This window comes from Heptranchias perlo, chromosome 1 (genome assembly GCF_035084215.1).
Source record: "Heptranchias perlo isolate sHepPer1 chromosome 1, sHepPer1.hap1, whole genome shotgun sequence".
In the NCBI taxonomy this organism is placed as follows: domain Eukaryota; kingdom Metazoa; phylum Chordata; class Chondrichthyes; order Hexanchiformes; family Hexanchidae; genus Heptranchias; species Heptranchias perlo.
The window spans coordinates 63,131,973-63,156,964 of NC_090325.1; the positions used below are offsets into that span (position 1 = coordinate 63,131,973).

Below are 24,992 nucleotides of genomic sequence, written 5' to 3' on the forward strand. Positions count from 1 at the left end.
TGTAATAATGATTAGCACATATTTGTATACTGGAGAGCAGTGATTGGATAAGTGTTTATGGAAGAGTAGCTGTTTTTTGAAAGTGACTATTTCAGCATCTCAGTACAGGGGTAATATTTTTAAATAATTTTTATGATACACTGGGTTTTCAATCCTTAATCGGAAACAGTGACCGTGGATTTAGAAAGGAAAGATTTACCTGACAAAACTTCTTGACTTTTCTGAAGATGCTACAAATAAAGTAGAGATTGGAACTTTCTTTCAGAAAGCTTTTAACAAACTTCAACATCAAAGATTTCTAATTAAATTAAAAACTGCAGAAATCCAGGCTAGAATATGGAACCAGATAAGAAATTGGTTAAATACTAGGAACCAGAGAATATGCATGAGAAGTGTAACAGTCAGTCTGCAGAAGTGCTGAGTGGGATCCTGCAGGGGTCAGTGCTTGGACCCATGTTGTTGCTAATGCATATTATTCACCTGAATATTGATAAAACATGTAAGCTTGTTAAATTTTCTAACACACTAAAATAGATAGAGTGTAGAATCATAGAAAGGTTACAGCATGGAAGGAGGCCATTCGGCCCATCGAGTCCACGCCGACTCTATGCAAGAGCAATCCAGCTAGTCCCACTCCCCCGCCCTATCCCTGTAGCCCTGCAAATTTTTGCCTTTCAAGTACTTATCCAGTTCCCTTTTGAAGGCCATGATTGTATCTGCCTCCACCACCGCCTTGGGCAGTGCATTCCAGATCATAACCACTCGCTGTGTAAATAAGTTTTTCCTCATGTCACCTTTGGTTCTTTTGCCAATCACTTTAAATAAAAGTCCTCTGCTTCTTGACCCTTCTGCCAATGGGAACAGTTTCTCTCTATCTACTCTGTCTAGACCCTTTATGATTTTGAATACCTCTATTAAATCTCCTCGCAACCGCCTCTGTTCCAAGGAGAACAATCCCAGCTTCTCCAGTCTATCCACGTAACTAAAGTCCCTCATCCCAGGAATCATTCTCGTAAATCTCTTTGCACCCTCTCTAAGGCCTTCACATCTTTCCTTAAAGTGCGGTGACCAGAACTGGACACAATATTCCAGTTGTGGATGAACCAGTGTTTTATAAAGGTTCAACATGACTTCCATATTTTTGTACTCTATGCCTCTATTTCATGTCACACTACACGTAACCCCACCAGCGAACAAATGTTATCTGTTTTTAATATAACGGGTCATTGACTGTCTTCCTTCTCTCTCTCTCTCTCTCTCTTTTTTTTGGGGGGGTTTGTATATTCGGTGGCCTTTTTAGGTGACACCTTTCTGTCTGCTCACTGTGATTGCCTTGGCAACGGGCAGTAATCACCAGGCATTGTTCTGTGATTTTAAAATGCGAAGGATTCGAAAATTTCATTTCCACACCGTTCACCTGACGAAGGAGGAAGCCTCCAAAAGCTTGTGGAATTTAAAATAAATTTGTTGGACTATAACTTGGTGTTGTAAAATTGTTTACAATCTATTTATAAAGCCCAGGATCCCGTATGCTTTTTTAACCTCTTTCTCAACCTGCTGTGCCACCTTCAGCGATTTATGCACATATACCCCCAGATCTCTCTGTTCCTCTACCCCTTTTAGGGTTGTGCTCTCTGCTTTATATTGCCTTTCCTCGTTCTTCCTACCGAAATGTATCACTTCACATCTTTCTGCGTTAAATTTCATCTGCCACGTGTCTGCCCATGCCACCAGCCTGTCTGTATCCTCTTGAAGTCTATCACTATCCTCCTCACTGTTTACTCCCCTTCCAAGTTTTGTGTTATCTGCAAATTTTGAAATTGAGCCCTGTACACCCAAGTCCAAGTCATTAATATATATTAAGAAAAGCAGTGGTCCCCGCACTGACCCCAGGGGAACACCACTGTACACCTCCCTCCAGTCTGAAAAACAACCGTTCACCACTACTCTCTGTTTCCTGTCCCTTAGCCTATTCTGTATCCATATTGCAACTGCCCCCTTGATTCCATGGGCCGCAATCTTGATGATAAGCCTACCGTGCAGCACTTTATCATACGCCTTTTGAAAGTCCATATACACATCATCGACTTCATTGCCCTCATCTACCCTCTCTGTTACCTCATCAAAAAACTTTATCAGGTTAGTTAAACACGATTTGCCTATAACAAATCCGTGCTGGCTTTCCCTAAGCAGTCTGTACCCGCATAGAGCAAGACCTGAACAACATCCAGGCTTGGGCTGATAAGTGGCAAGTAACATTCGCGCCAGATAAGTGCCAGGCAATGACCATCTCCAACAAGAGGGAGACTAACCACCTCCCCTTGACATTCAACGGCATTACCATCACCAGATCCCCCACCATCAACATCCTGGGGGGTCACCATTGACCAGAAACTTAACTGGACCAGCCACATAAATACTGTGGCTAAAAAAGCAGGTAAGAGGCTGGGTAGTCAGTGGCAAGTAACTCACCTCCTGACTCCCCAAAGCCTTTCCACCATCTACAAGGCACAAGTCAGGAGTGTGATGGAATACTCTCCACTTGCCTGGATGAGTGCAGCTCCAACAACACTCAAGAAGCTCGACACCATCCAGGACAAAGCAGCCCACTTGATTGGCACCCCATCCACCACCCTAAACATTCACTCCCTTCACCACCGGCGCACAGTGGCTGCAGTGTGTACCATCCACAGGATGCACTGCAGCAACTCGCCAAGGCTTCTTCAACAGCACCTCCCAAACCCGCAACCTCTACCACCCAGAAGGTCCTTCTAGGTGGTAGAGGTTGCGGGTTTGGAAGGTACTGTCGAAGAAGCCTTGGCACATGGGAACAACACCTGCACGTTCCCCTCCAAGTCACACACCATCCCGACTTGGAAATATATCGCCGTTCCTTCATCGTCGCTGGGTCAAAATCCTGGAACTCCCTACCTAACAGCACTGTGGGAGAACCTTCACCACACAGACTGCAGCGGTTCAGGAAGGCAGCTCACATCCACCTTCTCAAGGGCAATTAGGGATGGGCAATAAATGCTGGCCTTGCCAGCAATGCTCACATCCCATGAACGAATAAAAACAAAATAAATCCACACTCGTCCAAGTGACTGTTAATTCTGTCCCGGATTATCGTTCCTAAAAGTTTCCCCACCACTGAGGTTAAACTGACTGGCCTATAGTTGCTGGGTTTATCCTTACACCCTTTTTTGAACAAGGGTGTAACACTTGCAATTCTCCAGTCCTCTGGCACCACCCCCGTACCTACGGATGTTTGGAAGATTATGGCCAGTACCTCCGCATTTTCCACCCTTACTTCCCTCAGCAAACTGGGATGCATCCCATCCAGACCGGGTGACTTATCTACTTTAAGTACAGCCAGCCTTTCAAGTACCTCTTCTTTATTAATTTTTAGCCTATCCAGTATCTCAACTATATCTTCCTTTAATCCATGAGTAGATCTCCTTCATGGACCCTAATCGGCCCCACCCCTCCTCTTACTACCCGTTTACTGTTGAAATGGCTGTAGAAGACTTTTGGATTCCCTTTTCTGTTGGCCGCCAGTCTATTCTCATACCCTCTCTTTTCCCCACTTATTTCCTTTTTCACTTCCTCTCTGAACTTTCTATATTCTGCCTGGTTCTCACTTGTGTTATCAACCTGACATCTATCATACGCCCTTTTTTTCTGTTTCATCTTACTCACTATCTTTTTTGTCATCCAGGAAGCTCTGGCTTTAGTTGCCCTATCTTTCTGCCTCGTGGGAATGTGCCTAGACTGTACCTGAACCATCTCCTCTTTAAAAGCCACCCACTGTTCAATTACAGTTTTGCCTGACAATCTTTGATTCCAATTAGAGATGACGGATATAACAAAAGATTTGCAGAAACATTTTGGTCATCAACACAATTAGGCAGACAAATAGTAGAGGGAGATTTAGAAACTGGACGTGGAAGTGATGGCAGACGTAGCATCTTCATTGTCCAGACAATGTGGGAAAGCAATTAGAAAGTCTAATTCTAGGATATACAGCTAGAGTAATTGAGTACAAGCCTCCAGCTATACTACAGCTTTAAGTTACATTGGTCAGACCTCACTGGAAGTATTATGTTCGATTCTGATTACCACACCACATATTTTTGTTTTGGAGTGGGTGCAAAAAAGAGCAGCATGGATGATCCCAAGAGTAAAAGGGGTGAGCTATCAATAGTGAATAGAAAAGCCCAAATGCGACAATCTGGAAAGATGGCGGTTAAGGGAGACCGAATCCAAGTATATAAAATATAAAATGGTATAGATAAGGTAAATCTAGATTATTATTTCAAATTAAGCCAAGAAAGTAGGACCAGAAGACATTCATTTAAACCAATGGTAAGTAAACTTAAATAGATATTAGGAAAACTGATAAATCTTTGGAATAATCTCCGAGGGTGGAGTAGTAGAGACAAAAGTGTTAAGGGTGTTATAATGGGAGAGTTATGGTACTGAAGAGATTGATATCAACCGGGCCTCATCCTTTTTACTTTTTAATGTTTTTAAGTATTGACAGATAAGTTGCTAAAACTATTTTTCAAACTAAAATAACCATGATACTGAAACACAAACTAATATTACAGTAATAAAGTTACTCAAATGTAAGATTAACCCTAAACTACCAAAATAAACACTTTAAACAAAATATCAAATCTTTATTAATAAACATTTTGTGTTTACAGGATGCAGAGATGTATTGGTTCATGATATAATTTAGTCATGTGGCCCCCACAAGCCAATCAGATCCAGCTATTCAATTCCACAAAAACATACAAGATAATTATGTTCAGTTTTGCATAATTTTTTCCTCCTATTTTGCATCTCATTTTAAATATTCTTTCTCTCTGCCCCTTTCCACTGCACTTCATTTCTCCCGTTCTTCCTAGTGCCTGTTCGAGCCTCGAGACCACTTTAGTCCAATAGAAATCATTGACTAGCCACAGGTGTGTCTATGCTAACACCATTTTAGCCACAGGCACCAATTTTAGTAGAAAATGCCTTACAGAAAAGATAGGTAAATGTACTTCACATGTATACTTACTTAACAAACATCTACCACCATTGAGTATGAGTCTTTCTCTTTCACCAAAGTTTGGAATTCTTGCATGAATTTATCAGACACAGCACATCTTAGTACAGCTTCTAGGTTTCTGTCCAGCAGTTGCGAGCGGTAGTTTGACTGCATCAGAATGATTGCTGAGAATGTTGACTCACACAATGAGATGCACCAGACCACCCCTGCTGTTCATCTACTACATGGTTGGATAAGAACATAAGAAATGGGAGCAGGAGTAGGCCATACGGTCCCTCGAGCCTGCTCCGCCATTCAATAAGATATGGCTGATCTTCAACCTCAGCTCCACTTTCCTGCCCGATCCCCATATCCCTGGATTCCCTTAGAGTCAAAACATCTATCGATCTCAGTCGTGAATATATTCAACGACTGAGCACCAACAGTCCTCTGGGGTAGAGAATTTCAAAGATTCACAACCCTCTGAGTGAAGAAATTTCTCCTCATCTCAGTCCTAAATGGCCGACCCCTTATCCTAAGACAATGCCCCCTAGTTCTAGATTCTCCAGCCAGGGGGAACAGCCTCTCAGCATCTACCCTGTCAAGCCCTCTCAAAATCTTATATGCTTCAATGAGACCACCTCTCATTCTTCTAATCTCCAGAGAGTATAGGCCCAGTCTATTCAATCTCTCCTCTTAGGACAACCCTCTCATCCCAGGAATCAATCCAGCGAAATCTTCATTGCACCACCTCTAAGGCAAATATGTCCTTCCTTCGGTAAGGAGAACAATACTGTACACACTATTCCACGTGAGGGCTCACCAAAGCCCTGTACAATTGCAGCAAGACATCCTTAATCTTGTACTCCAACCCCCTTGCAATAAAGGCCAACATACCATTTGCCTTCCTAATTGCTTGCTGTACCTGTATGTTAACTTTCTGTGTTTCATGTGCAAGGACACCCAAATCCCTCTGAACACCAACATTTAATAATTTCTCACCTTTTGTGTTTCTTGTGCCAGGACACCCAAGTCTCTCTGGACACCAACATTTAATAGTTTCTCATTATTTAAAAAAATTCTGTTTTTCTATTCTTCCTGCCAAAGTGAATAACCTCACATTTCCCCACATTATACTCCATCTACCACCTTCTTGCCCACTCACTTAACCTGTCGATATCCCTTTGTAGACTCTTTGTGTCCTCCTCACAGCTTACTTTCCCATCTAGCTTTGCATCGTCAGCAATCTTGGATACATTACACTCGGTCCCTTCAACTAAGTCATTAATGTAGATTGTAAATAGCTGAGGCCCAAGCACTGATCCCTGCGGCACCCCACTAGTTACAGCCTGCCAACCTGAAAATGACCCGTTTATTCCTACTCTCTGTTTTCTGTCCGTTAACCAATCCTCTATCCATGCTAATATATTACCCCAACCCCATGAGCCCTTATCTTGTGTAACAACTTTGTGTGGCACATTATTGAATGCCTTTTGAAAATCCAATTATGCTATATCCACTAGTTCCCCTTTATCTACCCTGCTAGTTACATCCTCAAAAAACTCTAATAGATTTGTCAAACATGATTTCCCTTTCACCATGTTGAATCTATCTAATCATATTATGATTTTCTACGTGTCCCGTTACCATGTTCTTAATAATAGATTCCGACATTTTCCCGACTACTGATGTCAGGCTAACTGGCCGAACAGTCCCTGTTTTCTCTCTCTCTCTCCTTTCTTGAATAGCGGGATTATATTTGCTACCTTCCAATCCACTGGGACCGTTCTAGTATCTAGGGAATTTTGGAAGATCACAACCAATGCATCCACTATGTCTGCAGCCACCTGTTTTAAAACCCTAGGATGTCGGCCAACAGGTCCAGGGGATTTGGCAGCTTTTAGTCCCATTAATTTCTCCAGAACTTTTTCTTTACTAATATTAATTACTTTAAGTTCCTCACTCTCATTAGACCCTTGGTTCCCCACTATTTCTGGTATTTTTTTTGTGTCTTCTACTGTGAAGACAGAAACAAAATATTTGTTTAACATCTCTGCCATTTCCTTATTCCCCACTATAATTTCTCCTGTCTCAGCCTCTAAGGGACCCACGTTTACTTTCGCTACTCTCTTCCTTTTTACGTACTTGTAGAAGCTCTTACAATCTGTTTTCATATTTCTTGCTAGTTTACTCTCATTCTATTTTCTCCCACTTTATCAATTTTTTGGTCATCCTTTGCTGGTTTCTAAAACTCCCAATCCTCAGGCTTAATACTCTTCTTGGCAACATAAGCCTCTTCTTTTAATCTAATACTATCCTTAACTTCTTTAGTTAGCCACTTTTCCCGTGGAACTTTTATTCCTCAATGGAATGTATATTTGTTGGGAATTATGAAATATTTCTTTAAATGTTCACCATTGATTATCTATTGTCATATCTTTTAATCTAATTTCCCAATCAACCTCAGCCAACTCACCCTCACACCTATGTAATTGGCTATGTTTAAGTTCAAGACTCTAGTTTCAGACTTAAGTCCATCAGTCTCAAACTCAATGTGAAATTCATCATATTTTGATCACTCTACCCTGGAGGATCCCTTACTATGAGATTACTAATTAACCCTGTCTCATTACACAAGACAAGATCTGAAATAGCCTGTTCCCTGGTTGGTTCCATGACGTATTGTTCTAGGAAATTCTCTCGAATGTATTCCATGAACTCGTCCTCCAAACGACTTGTGCTAATTTGATTTGCCCAGTCTATATGAAGGTTAAGGTCCTCCATGATTATTGCATTACCTTTGCTATAAGCTCCTCTTATTTCTTGATTAATACTCTGTCAACAGTAAAACTAATGTTAGGGGGCCTATAAACTACTCCCACCAGGAGTAGTTTTCTGTCCCTTGTTATTTCTTATCTCCACATACTGATTCTATTTCCTGATCTTCCGAGCCAAGATCCTTTCTCACTACTGTCTTTATCTCATCCTTTGTTATCAGGGCTACCTCCCCCCACCCCCCACCCCACCCCCTTTTCCATTTTGTCTGTCTTTTGGAAAAGTCAAGTACCCTGGAATATTTAGTTCCCAGCCTTGGTTACCTTGCAACCATGTCTCAGTAATGGCTACTAGATCAAACCCATTTATCTCTATTTGTGCCATTAATTCATCTATCTTGTTACGAATGCTTTGTGCATTTAGATAAAGCACCTTTAATTTTAACTTGTTACTATTTTTCTCTGATTTGACCTTATTCACTGATGCACTATTACCGTTAAACATTCTGTCCCTTCCTGGCACACTCTGCTTATCTTTACCCATGTAAGGAATCTTACAACACCAGGTTATAGTCCAACAATTTTATTTTAAAATCACAAGCTTTTGGAGATTATCCCCTTCATTCACCTGACGAAGGGGATAATCTCTGAAAGCTTGTGATTTTAAAATAAAATTGTTGGACTATAACCTGGTGTTGTAAGATTCCTTACATTTGTCAACCCCAGTCCATCACCGGCATCTCCACATCATATCTTTACCCAAATCTTGACACTGCTCTTTGGCCTTGGCTTTCCCCTTTAGATTTATAAATTTACCCTTACCTGAATGCTGCTTGCCTTTTGCTGTGATGTGCCCTTTTGGAGCTGCTCATTATTGGTTTACTTTCTTCTGCTGGCCTCGACCAGTTATTCTGATTGGTTGAGCTGACCAAGATGACAGCTCCCCTCTCCATGAAAAGTTGCTGGTCTTTCCATGGTGCTAAATACGGGTTTTTTGACCATCTACTGCTTTTGTGTCCCTCTTCCGACTTGAGTTCACCTGGTGGGAAAGCTGCAGCGGCTTCCCCGCTTAGGTCAGTGTTAAAAGAGCAGTCGGGGCTCGATTATGTAATTAGACCCCGATCTCTATATTTACAAAGGACCCCGCCAGCTTCGGGCAGGGGTCTTTGCCACCTGTTCAGAAGAGCAGGTTAAGATTGAAGAAGGTTGGGGGATCCAGGTAGAACATTAGCAGATAAGTTGATTTTAACTGCCTACCTGACTGATTTCCACTGGATGAGTAGGGTTAAAATTGACTCCTTTATTTTTAAATTTTGCTGCAAGAGCAGTGCCATGGGAGATCAACAAGTAAAAATAAGAAATCTTCAGCACTTCAATTACCCTCCCAATGTTTCCCCAATTTCTCTTTTTTTATTCTCTCTTCTTTTTCTATTATTTAACTTTACTTTATTCTATATAATCTAAATAATTCTAAGTCTTTTTTGTACATACCTAACTTTAAAACACTTTCTTCACCTATTTCTTCTGGGCAAATTAACTCATCTGTTACATTGCAGGGGTTAAATCATTAAAAATAAATTTTAGTTAAGGCATACTACAACTTTATACTGAGGATTTTTGCAATCCATTACAAATGCATGTGTACATACAATAGATCATAATACAGAATCTGTCGCCTTCCCCATCTGAACACCCAGTGTGGTGTCACATTTGGGAACAGCCAAGGGAAGGGTTCAGTACTCCAGAATCCCTTTCCTTGGGAATTTTCATAGAATTAATTCCAATGGAGTATTAGTTTTCATAGATAGTTTTCAACCTTTCTTTATGTTACCCCAAAATCAGAATTATATATTCACCCTACAGTGCAGAACTTTGCATTAGGGCATTTGGTAATTTAAAGGTTTAGTTCTGTGGCATTAATTAAGACAATTAGCAATGACACCAGGGCTGACACCGGGACCAAGAATAACATTTTGACCAAAGGAGCATGCTTTGACAAGCAAAAAGCAGGATCTTGATGGCACAGCCTCCTTAGGCTATCTTTATAAATCTATTCCTTTATTATTAAACAGTAATAGTCGTGTACATGAAGGGAAAGGGCCTAATAACTAATTCACATTAAAAGGCATTTTTTTTTAGAAAGTACTTTTCAAAAAATTTACTTTACTTTTGGGATTACTTGGAGTTAAGATATGAACAGTTTAGTTTTTGAGTAGCTGTCTTGAAATGTCTGAAAGTAAACTAGATATGGTCTATTTTTCAAAAAAAAAATCAATATTTTTTTCTACTTACTTCTGCATTTAATGATGTGGAGGCACTAATTAATAACATATCAAATGAATTTTAAGCAGCAAAAAAGAAAACATCAGGGATAGATTTTAACTTTCACCACTGGACGGTAAACTCGGTACTGCGGATTGGCCGCCCGCCCTGCCCAACGTCAATGGAAAGGAGAATCTGTGCTGCATGGTAGCCATTGGTATCCTTGCATCTGATGCCAAAGTTTGGCGTCCTCCCCTCCACTGGTCGAGATTCTGAGAGGGCAGGTTACCACAGTCATTCCCAGCTGGGTTTACCAAGGCCTGCAGAAATGATTGGTGGCATCGTAGCAGGTGCAGCCAAGCCAGCAACACTAGCTGCTGATCACCCTGGCATGCGTTCTTTCATGGGATACCATACATGCTTTGATTAGAATGCTTCTGAACCTTCCAGCATAAGGGTTACACAGGCATTCACATCTCACCGTGATGCCATCGGGAGATCTGATGGCACAGCTGTCGTTGGGAAGAGGAGACTCCACCAACAATGTCTGCCAAAGTGAAGTCTGTTACCTCTCTCTGCAGATGTGGGGAGTGGGTGAGAACAGCGGGGCCGCTCAGACAACCTGATCTGCCTGGCACACGTTTCTGCTGGTCCCCTTTTCCTCCAAACACGTCAACTCGAAGAATTCTTGGTGGCAAAAGTTCTGGTGCCAATAAAGGGAGGTCAGGGCAAAATAAATAAAAAAGTAACTGCACTTGTCCCAAAGGCTCATGAAAGCCTAAATACCAGCTGGAAACCCAAAAAAAACAATAAGAAGGGCCTTTACAACACCCAATGCACTTAACCTTGAAAGTATATGGGTCTTTTAAATGCCCACCCGCCTGCAGGTCCGACCGAGGCCTTGTCTTCTGCCAGGTTTCACTGGCATGATGCATACTTGGCATCCAGCATGCCCCTGGGCATGAAAATGGCACGGAGCCCTTCCCCAACCCCTTCTACAATACATTAATGAAAATCAAGCAGGGCCTTAAACAAGCAGAAATCTGCCGGAACTGATTGCCACCATATTTCCGCACGTCTACTGTCCCACTACCTTCCCAAATCGAAAATCACCCTCGTGATTCCTGCCCAATATTCGTATCGGCCACTGTATCAGCGTCATTTTGCACTGAGCCAAAAAACAAACAAAATAATGGACTTACACAAGACTTGCTAGTATCAAATGCTAGTATCATCGTCTTTTTCTTCATTTGAGCTCAAATGTGAACCTTAGCTACAGTGATTTAAATTTATGTGTTATTTAGCTGAGACACCTAGTCTGCATATTTTCAGCGTTGTTTGTTTATTTATGTTGAAGTTGGAAATTGGGTTGAATGCTGGATTGTCATTTATGATTAGGTAATTGAAAACAGACATGTATTTCTTTGTCAGTGATATTCTCACAACAGAAATTGCACGGCTCACAAAAGGCAGACAATACCTTATTAAAATGTTGTAATCACAGCTGAAATCTGTGGTGCAATTAGCAAAGACTTTGTCTTAGTTTATGCATTTCTGAATTTCTCTTTGCCTTTGTTGCAGTCACGAAAAGAAGGAGCTTTAGTTACGGTTCTCACTGAAGATCAAAGAAGATTTTATGGCACACTTAAACGTCTATCTAAAAATAAACCAGTTAAGAAAATTCCAACTCCCAAGGTATGCTTTGATAACAAGAGTTTGCATCACAAAAAAAACGCACAAAGTGCATTTATTTTACCAAATATGATTATTATCTAGCTATAAAGCACTAATAAAATCCTGTATTTTTATAGATGTAACAAAATAGTTTCTTAACAGTTTTGATTCCCATTATGCATCATGCTATTGGGGGTTTCTGTCTTGATTTTTGCATGTGTGGTTCCTTACTTTATTAGTTCATCTGTGTACATGGGGTAGATTTCGGGTGTCAGGCGGGAGGCGTGTGGGGAGAGGGGCTGATCTCGGGAGGGGAGGAGGGGAGGGGATGGGGCAGAGCGGTGGCGGCTCAGGCTGGAGGAGCACCTTCAGCTCCTCTCGGTCCCTCAAAAATAAACACAAACTTACCGGCCAGGCAGCTAGCTGATATTCTGCAGAGTGCGTACAGCGATCGGTCCACCCAGTACTCTCCCATTATAGGACCACTAAGTGGGCCAGCTGCCGAAGTCGGGCAGGCTGGGGAGGAGATGGTGACGGGCACAGCGATGGCGGGAGTGGGACAGTCGTTCACTGCCCACCATTATCAGTGTGTGACCGCCCCGTTTCTGCCAGGCATGAGGCAATCTTCCCCCTTCTGTTTAGTAAGGACAAAATACCACTATTACTCAGAAAGAATGGAAGTTTAAAACAAATTCACTGTCTAAAACCCTTACAATTCTGCTTATGTATCTTATTTCTGGGAACTTATATTTGCTGGGGTGAAATAAAAGCCCTTAACTGTTCAATCACTGTGCTATTGATAAGCTGGTGCGAGGACTGACAAAATATTTATATTTTTTTACTTAAATTTATGAATATTGCCATCTTAAGGTGCTAAATAAAAATAAATTGAGAAATGCTGTGTTCAAGGGATATTTAGAGAGAAAATTATTCCTTTTCCATATGCTTACCAACAACTCCAGGAGTAATAACACAAGCACAAAGAGCTGTTAAGTGATAATGGAATAGCCTGTATGTAAAACAAGTGTATATTTTATTACCGATTATTTCAAAGGGTCATTGTGCGATGAAGTATATAGAATACCCCGTCCATTACTTTTTATTTCACTATACTCACTGGGGCCATGACACTGAACATGTGTGCACACCATAAAAAATGGAACAATCTGGAAATTCACCAACCTGACAGATACAACATTTGTTCAATAGTTTTGTGCAAATAAAATCCACTCAAAACTTATTTAAATAAAAAGAAATGATTCCAAAAGCACGCAAGGCTGACGTCCCAGCATAAATGCAGAGGTGCTCCAGCTAGTGACCTCCGGCGATAACTCTGCCGAAGTTCATGGGTTCAGGGGGAGGGTGCTAAATTTAAGCAAAGTGAGCGAGTGCTCATGCCACTCAGGGCAGATTTTGTGCCCCCATCTACCTCAGGAGGATGCAAACTGCGGCAGAGTGTGCCAGTCCAGGGCGAGCTTCCAGGGGCACTATTCAGAAACATTATTTTCTGCACCCCCCCCCCATCAGCCCCTTTTGTAAGGGGCTGCAAAATCTTGATCTTTTGGGGGTCTAGGTCACTACCCAGGCTTTCTACTTTCCACCACCAGCATTTTTGCCCAGTTCTTCAATTCACAAAATATAAAACAACCACTTAATTATTATTGTATTTGCATCTTTTCCATATATTTATTTTTAGGCCTGCAACACTCAGAGGAAAAATAGGCTTGTTGTTCATGGCAGCCAGTCAAGCCATATGTGCACAGACTTACACTCACTTTTGCACTTGCTCACAAGGAGGAAGAAATTGGGGCTTTTAGTCTTTCCAATTAAAAACAGAAAATAAAACATGATTTGTGCTTCAGTTCTAAGTTAAACAGTACCAGGTTGCCCTCGAGAAGTTTTTTTTAAATCGGCTTCCAGCACGTTTTTCAGCAGACTTAATTAAAAAAAGAAGGCTCCCATCCAGCCTGGATACAGGCTAAAAACATTAATATCAATACTGGATAGTGTGTACACTCCATGGGGATTTCCCTGGCTGACATCACCAGAGTGAGCCAATTATACTTCCTTAACAACTGGATGTTTTTTGAGTGCTACAGAGCAGCAATCCAAATACAGATTTCAAAAATAACCACCTGGAAAACATCAACAGCTAAGTATTTCATATTCAAGTACCTACCTGTATAACTATATTTTCTTTTGGGTTTTTTGCTCACTGTCTTTAATGACAGAATCCAACACATTATGTTTAAATAGCAATTTTAATTACAAATGTAACAACATATTAAATGGTTAATTCTTTTGTTTCCTGTAATCTAATAATGTAATTACTCTGCGCTAATTATAATAGAGGTTAGTAAATTATTGCCAATATAAGACATAAAATGATGGAACTTGTCATTTCAAGAAGGCGGCTCACCACCACCTTCTCAAGAGCAATTGGGGATGGGCAATAAATACTGGCCTTGCTATAGATGCCCAGATCCCGAGAATGAATAATTTTTTAAAATATTACCCAGGACATATGCAGTCATCGCACACAACGCACCAGTTGTATAAAAGCAACATAAACATTTGGAAAATATTTTGTACTTTTATAATGGCATTTCTTGTGTCAAATTTTGTTTGATAATGCACCTGTGAAGCGCCTTGGGACGTTCTGCTATGTTAAAGGCACTATGTAAATGCAAGTTGTTGAGTCAGTTGTTCACATGATAACCTCTGAGTCAATTATCAGGTTTTTTTTTCCTAATTGGTTAAGACAGGCTGGTGGAATGGCTGGACAAGTGGCAGATGAAATTTAACGCAGAGAAGTGTGAAGTGATACATTTTGGTAGGAAGAAAGAGGAGAGGCAATACAAACTAAAGGGTACAATTCTAAAGGCGGTACAGGAACAGAGAGTCTTGGGGGTATATGTGCACAAATCTTTGAAGGTGGCAGGGCAGGTTGAGAAAGCGGTTAAAAAAGCATACTGGATCCTGGCCTTTATAAATAGAGGTATAGAGTACAAAAGCAAGGAAGTTATGATGAACCTTTATAAAACACTGGTTCGGCCACAACTGGGGTATTGTGTCCAATTCTGGGCACTGCACTTTAGGAAGGATGTGAAGGCCTTTGAGTGGGTGCAGAAAAGATTTACTAGAATGATTCCAGGGATGAAGGACTTCAGTTACATGGATAGATTGGAGAAGCTGGAATAGAGAAGGTTGAGAGGAGATTTGATAGAGGTGTTCAAAATCAAGAGGGGTCTAGATAGAGTAGATAGAGAGAAACTGTTCCCATTGGCTGAAGGGTCAAGAACCAGAGGACACAGATTTAAGGTGATTGGCAAAAGAACCAAAGGTGACATGAGGAAAAACGTTTTTATGCAGTGAGTGGTTATGATCTGGAATACACTGCCTGAGGGGGTGATGGAGGCAGATTCAATCGTGGCTTTCAAAGGGGAATTGGGTAAGTAGTTGAAGGGAAAAAATTTGCAGGGGTACGGGGAAAGGGCGGGGGTGTGGGACTAGCTGGATTGCTCTTGCAGAGAGCTGGCGTGGGTTTGACGGGCCAAATGGCCTCCTTCTATGCTGTAACCATTTTATGATTCTATGATTCTAAGTGTTTAACTTTGTTTTTCTCTTCTCTAATTATTTACCAACCATATTATGATGAATCTTTCCCCCATTTCAATTTTCTCACCAAGTATTTTTCCACCAAAAATAATTCTACACAATGACATTCTAGTGTAAGAAAATTCTTTGGCATGCAGATCTTGTGAAGGTTTGTAGCCTATGTGAACAACCTTCAGGAGACTGTGTACAAGATGTCTCAAATTTTATTCAAAGTGTCAACCTCCTTCTCTAATCATGTAGTATTTATATATCAATCCCATCCCTGACCACCAAATGGCTCTACATAACTTCTAAATATCATTACATCTCCCTTTTAAAATAAATTCAATTAACCTCTGGACTGTACATGGGAATCATTATTATATGATTATATTATCATACAAGCCTATATAAGTCTAAGCTGTCGCTTTATGATAGGGTATCTCAGTTCCTATTCAATCTTACCAATTTCAGGTTCAGCTTTTTACTCTGGTTCACTCTTACTAACCTCAGGTTCCACTTCAGATTTTATCTCTGGAAATTCTTCCAAGATCAGGGGATTTAACTTCAGTAGGGGCTGTTTTTTCTCAGTTACTGTCATCATCTCGCCTAGTCTTGCTTGTGACATTGGGAAACAGGATATCATGCAGTTAGTTGACCAGCTTTGTCATTTGTGCAGTTGGTTTCAAGTAGGTAGCTTTGACTCAACACATCAGCTACATGTGGTTCTGTACCTTTCTTATAGTCTACTGTCAAACTGTACTTTTGCACCTTACGTAACATAGGCCAAGAAATTGTTTCATGCCGGATTCCAGAGCGAAGTGAGCGACGCATCTGGAACGTGCGGATGAAGGCCCAAAGCTCGCTCCAAATTGGGCCTCCGACCTCATTTCCATAAAATTGGCGAGCTGCAGTCGCCAATCTGTCATTCCGATGCAGTTCACTGATCCCTTTAAGGACTGCTGGTTAGAGGCTATAGACCCGGAAAAACTGAGCAGAGCATTCGCGGTGTAAGTTGGGCCCAGTTTCTGCCGAATTTGATAACACGGTACTAAAACAGATGCCAGGCTCCTAATTTGCATGTTCAAGGGGATCAACACCTGTTTTAGGAGGGCACCCCGGGCACGTGGAAGTTGTTGGCTGCCAATTTGGCAACTGGCACACTTCCGGGGTTGGAAACCACGCACAGGAGATCATGCCCAGAAATTGGTCCCCCCAGCTTCTATTTTTCATCCAAAAATCAGGCATGACGAGGACCAATCTTTCTCCCACAGTCTGTAAATTAGGTACAGTTTAATGAAATAACTTTTTCATAATTGTCTCTAGAACTTTATGATCACTCTCCACCACAAAATGTATTGTATAGACATAATGGTAGAACTTTTTGCATCCATCTACTACAGATGTGAATTCTTTCTCGATTTGGGTATCCCTGCATTGAGTTGGTTTAAATGTTCGTAAAGCATAAGCTATTAGTTGGTCCTCCTGAACTGGAAACATCAATGATAATCTTCACTGCTTTGGTCACGTTTTAGTACTTCAGGCTAGAGTTTCCATCACCAAGCATTGCATCTCTTGAAAATTCCCATTGTGTTCCTCAGTCCAATGCCATTTGATGTCTTTTTCATGTAAATTTCTTAGCAGTTTTGTGACATCTGACGACTTAGACAGGAACTTACCTAAATATTTCACCATGCAACACATATCGTTGCAGGTCTTCTTGTTGCTTGGTTTACTCATGTATTTGATTGCTTCCACTTTTTAATCCTTTTTCTGTCAGAGTGGTTTCAATATATCTGGGTTGTATTACTTTAGGCATGCACATGTGCTTGGTTAGTTTCAGGACCTTTTCCAACATTTGGTCATGTTTCTGTTTATTCTCTCCCTAAATCAGGATATTATATTTTATGTAACAGATTCAGAGGTGACACCAATTGGTAATCAATGTTTCATTTATTAATAGTCAAATCGAACATGTAGAAGTATCAAACATTTAGACAACAAAGATCAAAACAATTTTACCCCATTTGATCTCTGGGCAGAGGTCATAATTAAGTTGGCAATGTGGTCGTTTCGAGTTTTCCCACAGTGAGGTAGCCTTCTCTTGGCCGGGTGTTCTTCTGACTGCAGTATTATCTTCAGACAGCTAAGTGTTCTTTCAATAGCTGGTAGTCTTCACTGATTCCTCTACCCTGAACTCAAAAAACGTTGGGATTTTATGTTCCCCCGGCAGGAAACTCACACCATATATGGAACAACACTCATAAGAACATAAGAAATAGGAGCAGGAGTAGGCCAATCGACCCATCGAGCCTGCTCCGCCATTCAATAAGATCATGGCTGATCTGATCCTAACCTCAAATCTAAATTCATGTCCAATTTCCTGCCCGCTCCCCGTAACCCCTAATTCCCTTTACTTCTAGAAGTAACTAGTCTCACTCATGAGACTCTTATAGATTAAGAAAGTTGTTTTTCAAAGAATTCCAGATGGTCAGCTTGTTACATTACTCATTTAACCACGAGACCCTTTTGCAAAGTCATTTTTCTAATAAATCAAGATGGTCCATTTATTTTAACATTACTCATTTAACCACAAAACCTCTTTCGAGGTAGCATTGTCTAGCTATCTCATCAGGGTCCTGGTCTTGCTGCTATCTTTGGATTATTGTTCTGCTTTTTTGGTCATTGTTCCTCTTTTATTATATAGCTGCTGTGTCTAGCAGGGAAGGTGACAGGGGTCAAATACTAATCAAAGGTTAACAGTTTGCAATTCAGCAAAATAAACCGCAGACTCAGCAAAATGCACAGCATAGCCTGCAGAGCATGATGGTTACTAGCTTTAGGAAAAAGATGTCAATTTTTCCCTATTTCTAATATTCTTACAGATTATAACATCCATTCCTTCAATGTGATTCTGCACCTGTGTCACAATGTGTTGGAAAATTTCCACAATTGAAGTGATCCCAAAGGGCATATCTGCCAAAAGGACCATTAAATGTGCACAATTTTGATGAGTCTTCATCAAATTGTACTTACCAAAAGTTGCAGCAAGCATGCTAAAAGATTTTAGCTTTGATAACTATGACATTACTTCCTCAATGATCTGCACTGGATAATGTTCCTTTTCTCTAGCCTTATCTTTAAGGTCAAGACATATACTCACTCATCCGCTTGACTACTGTCACCATACTCCTGACCCCCTTGCCTTATATCTTTCACTTTCTTTATTACTTAAGTTTCTCCATTCTGTCTACCTAATCATAAACTTTATCACAAAGTGCAAGTGACACTTTCTTTCATAGATAAATGATTGGTTGAGCATCTGGCTTCAGTCATACACTCTGCTTTCCTACCATGCATTGCAAGCCTTTAAATGTATCAGCATACTTCTCTGTCACTTTTATGCATTTATTGTTAATGGCTGTAATGTTCTTTTGATCCGTCCTACTGTTGGCATGTGCAGTGTCCAAGGACTGGCTGTACTCACTGTTCCATAATTGAAACTCTAGACTTTAATATTTGTCTTTATATTTCACACACCACATTACATTTTCCTATTGGCTTGACATTGTGGCCAAAGTATTTCACCAACTTTGCCTTAGACTTGCATAATTTTGTACCTGGCTTCTTATAACCTACCAAAAGACTGTGGCACAACATTACATTGGGCTCATGTGTCTAATTTGAAACAAACGCGTCTGTCATTCATCATTGTGGTCAACTGTCCATTCAACATCATTGCCTGTCTGACATCATTACCTGTCTGACATCATCGCCTGTCTCATTCTCACGCCCAGACTACTTTTCCACACTATGAAGTTTTTTTTTGGTTCTTGGTAAGGTTGATTTTCTTTGTCTTATCATACTTTAGCAAAATGGTTTCATTTTTTCACATCACATACACATTTGGCTGTAGGTTGGATATTGTCCCCGTCATGCAGCTTACCACAATTTTTACAATTCATGATCTGTTTTTGACCAGCTAGGTCTGATTTTTTTCACTTTATGAAGTGACATCTCTGCTGCATTCACATTACTTCTAACGATGCTGGTATGACATAAGTGTTCTAGTTGGCTTTTGCTGGCTTCTGTTGCACTGCAAATATCAAATGCTTCCTGCAGACCTAAGCTATTTTTCCTTAGTAATCTGGCTCTGACTTGATCTTCTTTTATCCCAGCTTTGATTCTTTCTTTAATGAGGCTGTCTACAAGGGATTCGTATTCACATGACTTGGCAACAAATTTATTGCATATTGATCAATGCTTTCTCCTTGAGATTGAAACCTGGCACTAAACATATATCTTTCATAGGAGTTCCTCAGGGCAGTGTCCTAGGCCCAACCATCTTCAGCTGCTTCATCAATGACCTTCCCTCCATCATAAGGTCAGAAATGGGGATGTTCGCTGATGATTGCACAGTGTTCAGTTGCATTCGCAACCCCTCAGATAATGAAGCAGTCCATGCCCGCATGTAGCAAGACCTGGACAACATCCAGGCTTGGGCTGATAAAGTAACATTCACGCCAGACAAGTGCCAGGCAATGACCATCTCCAACAAGAGAGAGTCTAACCACCTCCCCTTGACATTCAACAGCATTACCATCACCAGATCCCCCACCATCAACATCCTGGGGGTCACCATTGACCAGAAACTTAACTGGACCAGCCACATAAATACTGTGGCTACAACAGCAGGTCAGAGGCTGGGTATTCTGCGGCGAGTGACTCACCTCCTGATTCCCCAAAGCCTTTCCACCATCTACAAGGCACAAGTCAGGAGTGTGATGGAATACTCTCCACTTGCCTGGATGAGTGCAGCTCCAACAACACTCAAGAAGCTCGACACCATCCAGAACAAAGCAGCCCGCTTGATGGGCACCCCATCCACCCCCTAAACATTCACTCCCTTCACCAGCGGCGCACTGTGGCTGCAGTGTGTACCATCCACAGGATGCACTGCAGCAACTCGCCAAGGCTTCTTTGACAGCACCTCCCAAACCCACGACCTCTACCACCTAAAAGGACAAGGGCAGCAGGCACATGGGAACAACACCACCTGCACGTTCCCCTCCAAGTCACACACCATCCCGACTTGGAAATATATCGCCGTTCTTTCATTGTCGCTGGGTCAAAATCCTGGAACTCCCTACCTAACAGCACTGTGGGAGAACCTTCACCGCACGGACTGCAGTGGTTCAAGAAGGCGGCTCACCACCACCTTCTCAAGGGCAATTAGGGATGGGCAATAAATGCTGGCCTTGCCAGCGACGCCCACATCCCATGAACAAATTTTTAAAAAATATATATAATATTCTTCAATGTGTGAAACATTACTTGGATGTGTCCATTAGTACCCTCAGGTTCCAGTACTCCTCTCGTTCACTGCACATAAATTTATAGGAGTAGAGTTTCCGCTTTGGGTGCAATCGGTAATTGGGCGCAAATTGCACCCAAAAATTGTGCCGGCTGGATTACAGTTCAAGTTTCTGCTAAAATCCATTTACATAATCACAAGCATAAAATCTTCCGTGAACCAGTGCAATCCGGCAGCTTAATAGAGTGATAGCGTTTATTTTTTTCTTTTTGCAATGAAAATATTCATTGATGTATTTAAGATATATTTAAGAATGGTAACCTGGTGCAGCTTTATTAATACAACTGAAAATGAGTTTATCACAAAAAATAAGCATTTTTAATAAGAGCGTCTGGTCCTCCACCTGTGAGTAACCTGATTTTAAATGACTGAAAATGAGATTTTAAAAAACTACACTGAACCATTTACTACTTTCATTGGAGTACACTAGTCAATTTCTTAGCAAATTTAATATTTTTTAACATTTAAAACATACCTACTAGTGCCTGCTTGTCTAAGAAAACAAGCTTAATTTGAAGACCCTCCTCAAACGGCCGCAAACGGGCGGAATTGATGGAAACTCACCATCCTTGTTATTTCAATCAGGGGGCGTGGCCAATTTTGAGGGCGGGGCCGGCTTCGGGTGCGATGATTTTCGAACCAGTGCAAAAGATCGTAGAAACTCAATTACGCCTGATGTAAATTGCACTTGATTTTCCACAATCTTTTACGCAGGTTCGGACAGATTGCGCTGATAAAACCAACACTATCTAACTGAAACTTTATCTTATTATACAGCTCCATTGCTTCCTCACTTATCGAATACAGTAAAGTGCTTTGTTTTTTCATGAAGAAATTTTTTGCTAGGTATCAACAACAAAAAAGTTTGATTACTGGAGCCCATCCTGAAAAGAATTGAGAACCACTGAAAAGAAAATACCAGAGCCCAGTAAAAATAAAGAGAGAAAATGGAAAAATATCTCTGCAGTTACCTGCACCATCCCTCCACCCTGCTGCAAGCAAATCCTGTGCTAGCAGCCCAGTGTTGAGCTAACAGCTGTTGCAAATTAATGTGACCCCTTAAACTGTATTCTGTGAGGTTAGGTGGAGTTTCTTTAGAATTTCAGGCCAATATCATAGTCTGCATCATTTGACTGAGGATGTAGTGTTGAAATTGAATATTTTCATTAAGTGATGGAAAATATTGACACTGTTTTTCAATGATAATTTTATATCATTTTGAATGCTAAAATATTTCATGTATGTTAAATTCTTCATTGTGTTGAAATTCCAGCTGCATATATTAGTTATATGAAAAATACAAAAAAAAATTCAGGTTTTCAATTCCTACAATGATGTTACATGAGGTCACAGAAAGAAAGAAAGACTTGCATTTATATAGTGCCTTTCACCTCCTCTGGACATCCCAAACTGCTTCACAGCCAATGTAGTCACTGTTGTAATGTGGGAAATGCAGCAGCCAATTTGTGCACAGCAAGGTCCCACAAACAGCAATGTGATAATGACCAGATAATCTATTTTTGAGGTATTGGTTGAGGGATAAATATTGACCAGAACACCAGGGAGAACTCCCCTGCTCTTCTTCAAAATAGTGTCATGGGATCTTTTATGTCCACCTGAGCGGGTAGAAAGGGCCTTGGTTTAACGTCGCATCCAAAAGTTGGTATCTCCGACAGTGGAGTACTCCCTCAGTACTGCATTGGAGTGTCAGCCTACATTTTGTGCTTAATTCCCTGGAGTGGGACTTGAACCCACAGCCCTCTGACTCAGGCAAAAATGCTCCCCACTGAACCACAGCTAACATCGAAAGGTCAACCTAAACAAACTAGTTGTTCAGTTTCTATCCACACTTCTTCTGTATACAAGCAGAATTAGGATGGGATATGTTGCTGTTTCAAGGGATTTCAGTGCTTATCATCTGGTAATAATCAAATGATTCTATACTTTCACCTTAAATTAGCCTTGTAGGGTCTGTAAGTGGCTTCTCTAAAATTGGCCTCTATTACCATGCATGGATATTTTGTGATTTGATTATTATTTATATGGCATCATAAGCTCTTGTACATTGCAAGGTTTGCACAGGTCTTGGTAGGAGGTCCATAAGATCTTATCTTTTCCATTTATAGGGCAGTAATACGAAATATTGTGCATCAATGTAAAGCAATTTTAGCTTCATTTCAGCATAAAATATATAATATAACTAGTGAAAAGTCACCCAAATTATATTTAGTCAAGGGGTGTGAAGGTAAAGAAGGAGAGAGAAGTAGAGAGGTGGAGAGGTGTAGGGAGGGAATTCCAGAACTTAGGACCTAGGCAGCTGAAGGCACGGCCGCCAGTGGGGAAACGATTAGGCCAGAATTGGAGCAGAGATCTCGGAAGGTTGTCAGGCTGGAGGAGATAACAGAGATAGGGAGGGGTGAGGCCATGGAGGAATTTGAAAACGTGAATGAGAATTTTAAAATTGAGTCATTGCTGGACCGGGAGCCAATGTAGGTCAGCAAGCACAGAGGTGATAGATGAACGGGACTTGGTGCAAGTTAGGATACGGGCAGCAGAATTTTGGATGAGCTCAAGTTTATGGAGGGTGCAAGATGGGAGGCAAGTCAGGAGAGCATTTGGAATAGTCAAATCTAGAGTTAACAAAGGCATGGATGAGGGTTTCAGCAGCAGTTGATGTGAGACGGGGCGGAAACGAGATGTTACTGAGGTGGAAGTAGCCGGTCTTGGTGATGGAGCGGTGTATAGTCGGAAGCTCATCTCAGGGTCAAACAGGATGCCAAGGTTGTGAACGGTTAGGTTAAGCCTCAGAGAGTTGCCAGGGAGAAGGATAGCTAGGCAACAGTGTTTGTAACGGGGACCAAAGGCAATGACTTCAGTCTTCCCAATATTTAGTTGGAGGAAATTTCTGCTCGTCCAGTACTGGATGTCAGACAAGCAGTGTGACGAATCAGAGACAGTGGAGGAGTCAAGACCATAAGACCATAAGAGATAGGAGCAGGAGTAGGCCATTCGGCCCCTCGAGCCTGCTCTGCCATTCAATGAGATCATGGCTAATCTAATTTTTACCTCAAATCCACTTTCATGCCTTTTCCCCATATTCTTTGACTTCCCTGCTGATCAAAAATTTGTCTAACTCTGCCAATGTATTCAATAACTCAGCCTCCACAGCTTTTTGGGGTAAAGAATTCCAAAGATTCACGACCCTCTGGGAGAAGAAATTCCTCCTCATTTCCGTCTTAAATGGGCGACCCCTTATTCTGAGACTATGCCCCCTTGTCTTAGATTCCCCCATGAGGGATGACATCCTCTCAGCATCTACCCTATCGAATCCCCTCAGAATCTTATATGTTTCAATAAGATCTCCTCTCATTCTTCTAAACTCCATTGAGTATAAACCCAACCTGTTCAATCTTTCGCCATAAGACAACCCTTCCGTACCCAGAATCAACTTAGTGAACCTTCTCTAAAATGCCTCCAATGCAAGTATATCCTTCCTTAAATAAGGACACCAGAACTGTACGCAGTGCTCCAGATGTGGTCTCACCAGCACCCTGTACAGTTGTAGCATGACTTCCCTGCTTTTATACTCAATCCCCCTAGAAATAAAGGCCAATATTCCATTTGCCTTCCGGATTAACTGCTGCACCTGTTTGTTGACTTTTTGTGTTTCATGTACGAGGCCACCCAGATCCCTCTGTACTGCAGCATTTTGTAGTATTTCTCCATTCAAATAATATTTTGCTATTTTATTTTTCCTCCCAAAGTGGATGACTTCACATTTTCCCACATTATATTCCATCTGCCAAATTTTTGCCCATTCGCTTAACCTGTCAATATCCCTTTGCAGACACTTTGTGCCCTCATCGCAACTTGCTTTTCCACCTATCTTTGTACCATCAGCAAATTTGGCCACAATACACTCTGTTCCTTCATTCATGTCATTGATATATATTGTAAATAGTTGAGGCCCCAGCACTGAGCCCTGCGGCACCCCACTAGTTACAGATTGCCATTTTGAAAATGATCCTTTTATCCCGACTCTTTGTTTTCTGTTAATTAGCCAATGCCAGTATATTACCCCCAACACCATGAGCTCTTATCTTGTGCAGTAACCTTTTATGTGGCACCTTATCAAACGCCTTTTGGAAATCCAAATATACTGCATCCATTGGTTCCCCTTCAGCCACCCTGTCCGTTACTTCCTTAAAGAGCTCTAATAAATTTGTTAGACATGATTTCCCCTTCGTAAAACCATGTTGACTCTCCTTGATTG

At 41.2% G+C, this 24,992-nt stretch overlaps 1 protein-coding gene across 1 annotated transcript in view; it reads left to right on the plus strand.

Annotated features, from left to right (window-relative positions):
• The window catches only part of LOC137332157 (sodium channel protein type 4 subunit alpha-like), a 160,618-nt gene that overhangs the window by 114,431 nt on the left and 21,195 nt on the right, over positions 1-24,992 (plus strand). Inside the window, exon 19 of the mRNA XM_067996231.1 lies at positions 11,666-11,769. Coding sequence (XP_067852332.1) covers positions 11,666-11,769 — 104 coding nt within the window. The remainder of the gene's footprint in view (positions 1-11,665; positions 11,770-24,992) is intronic.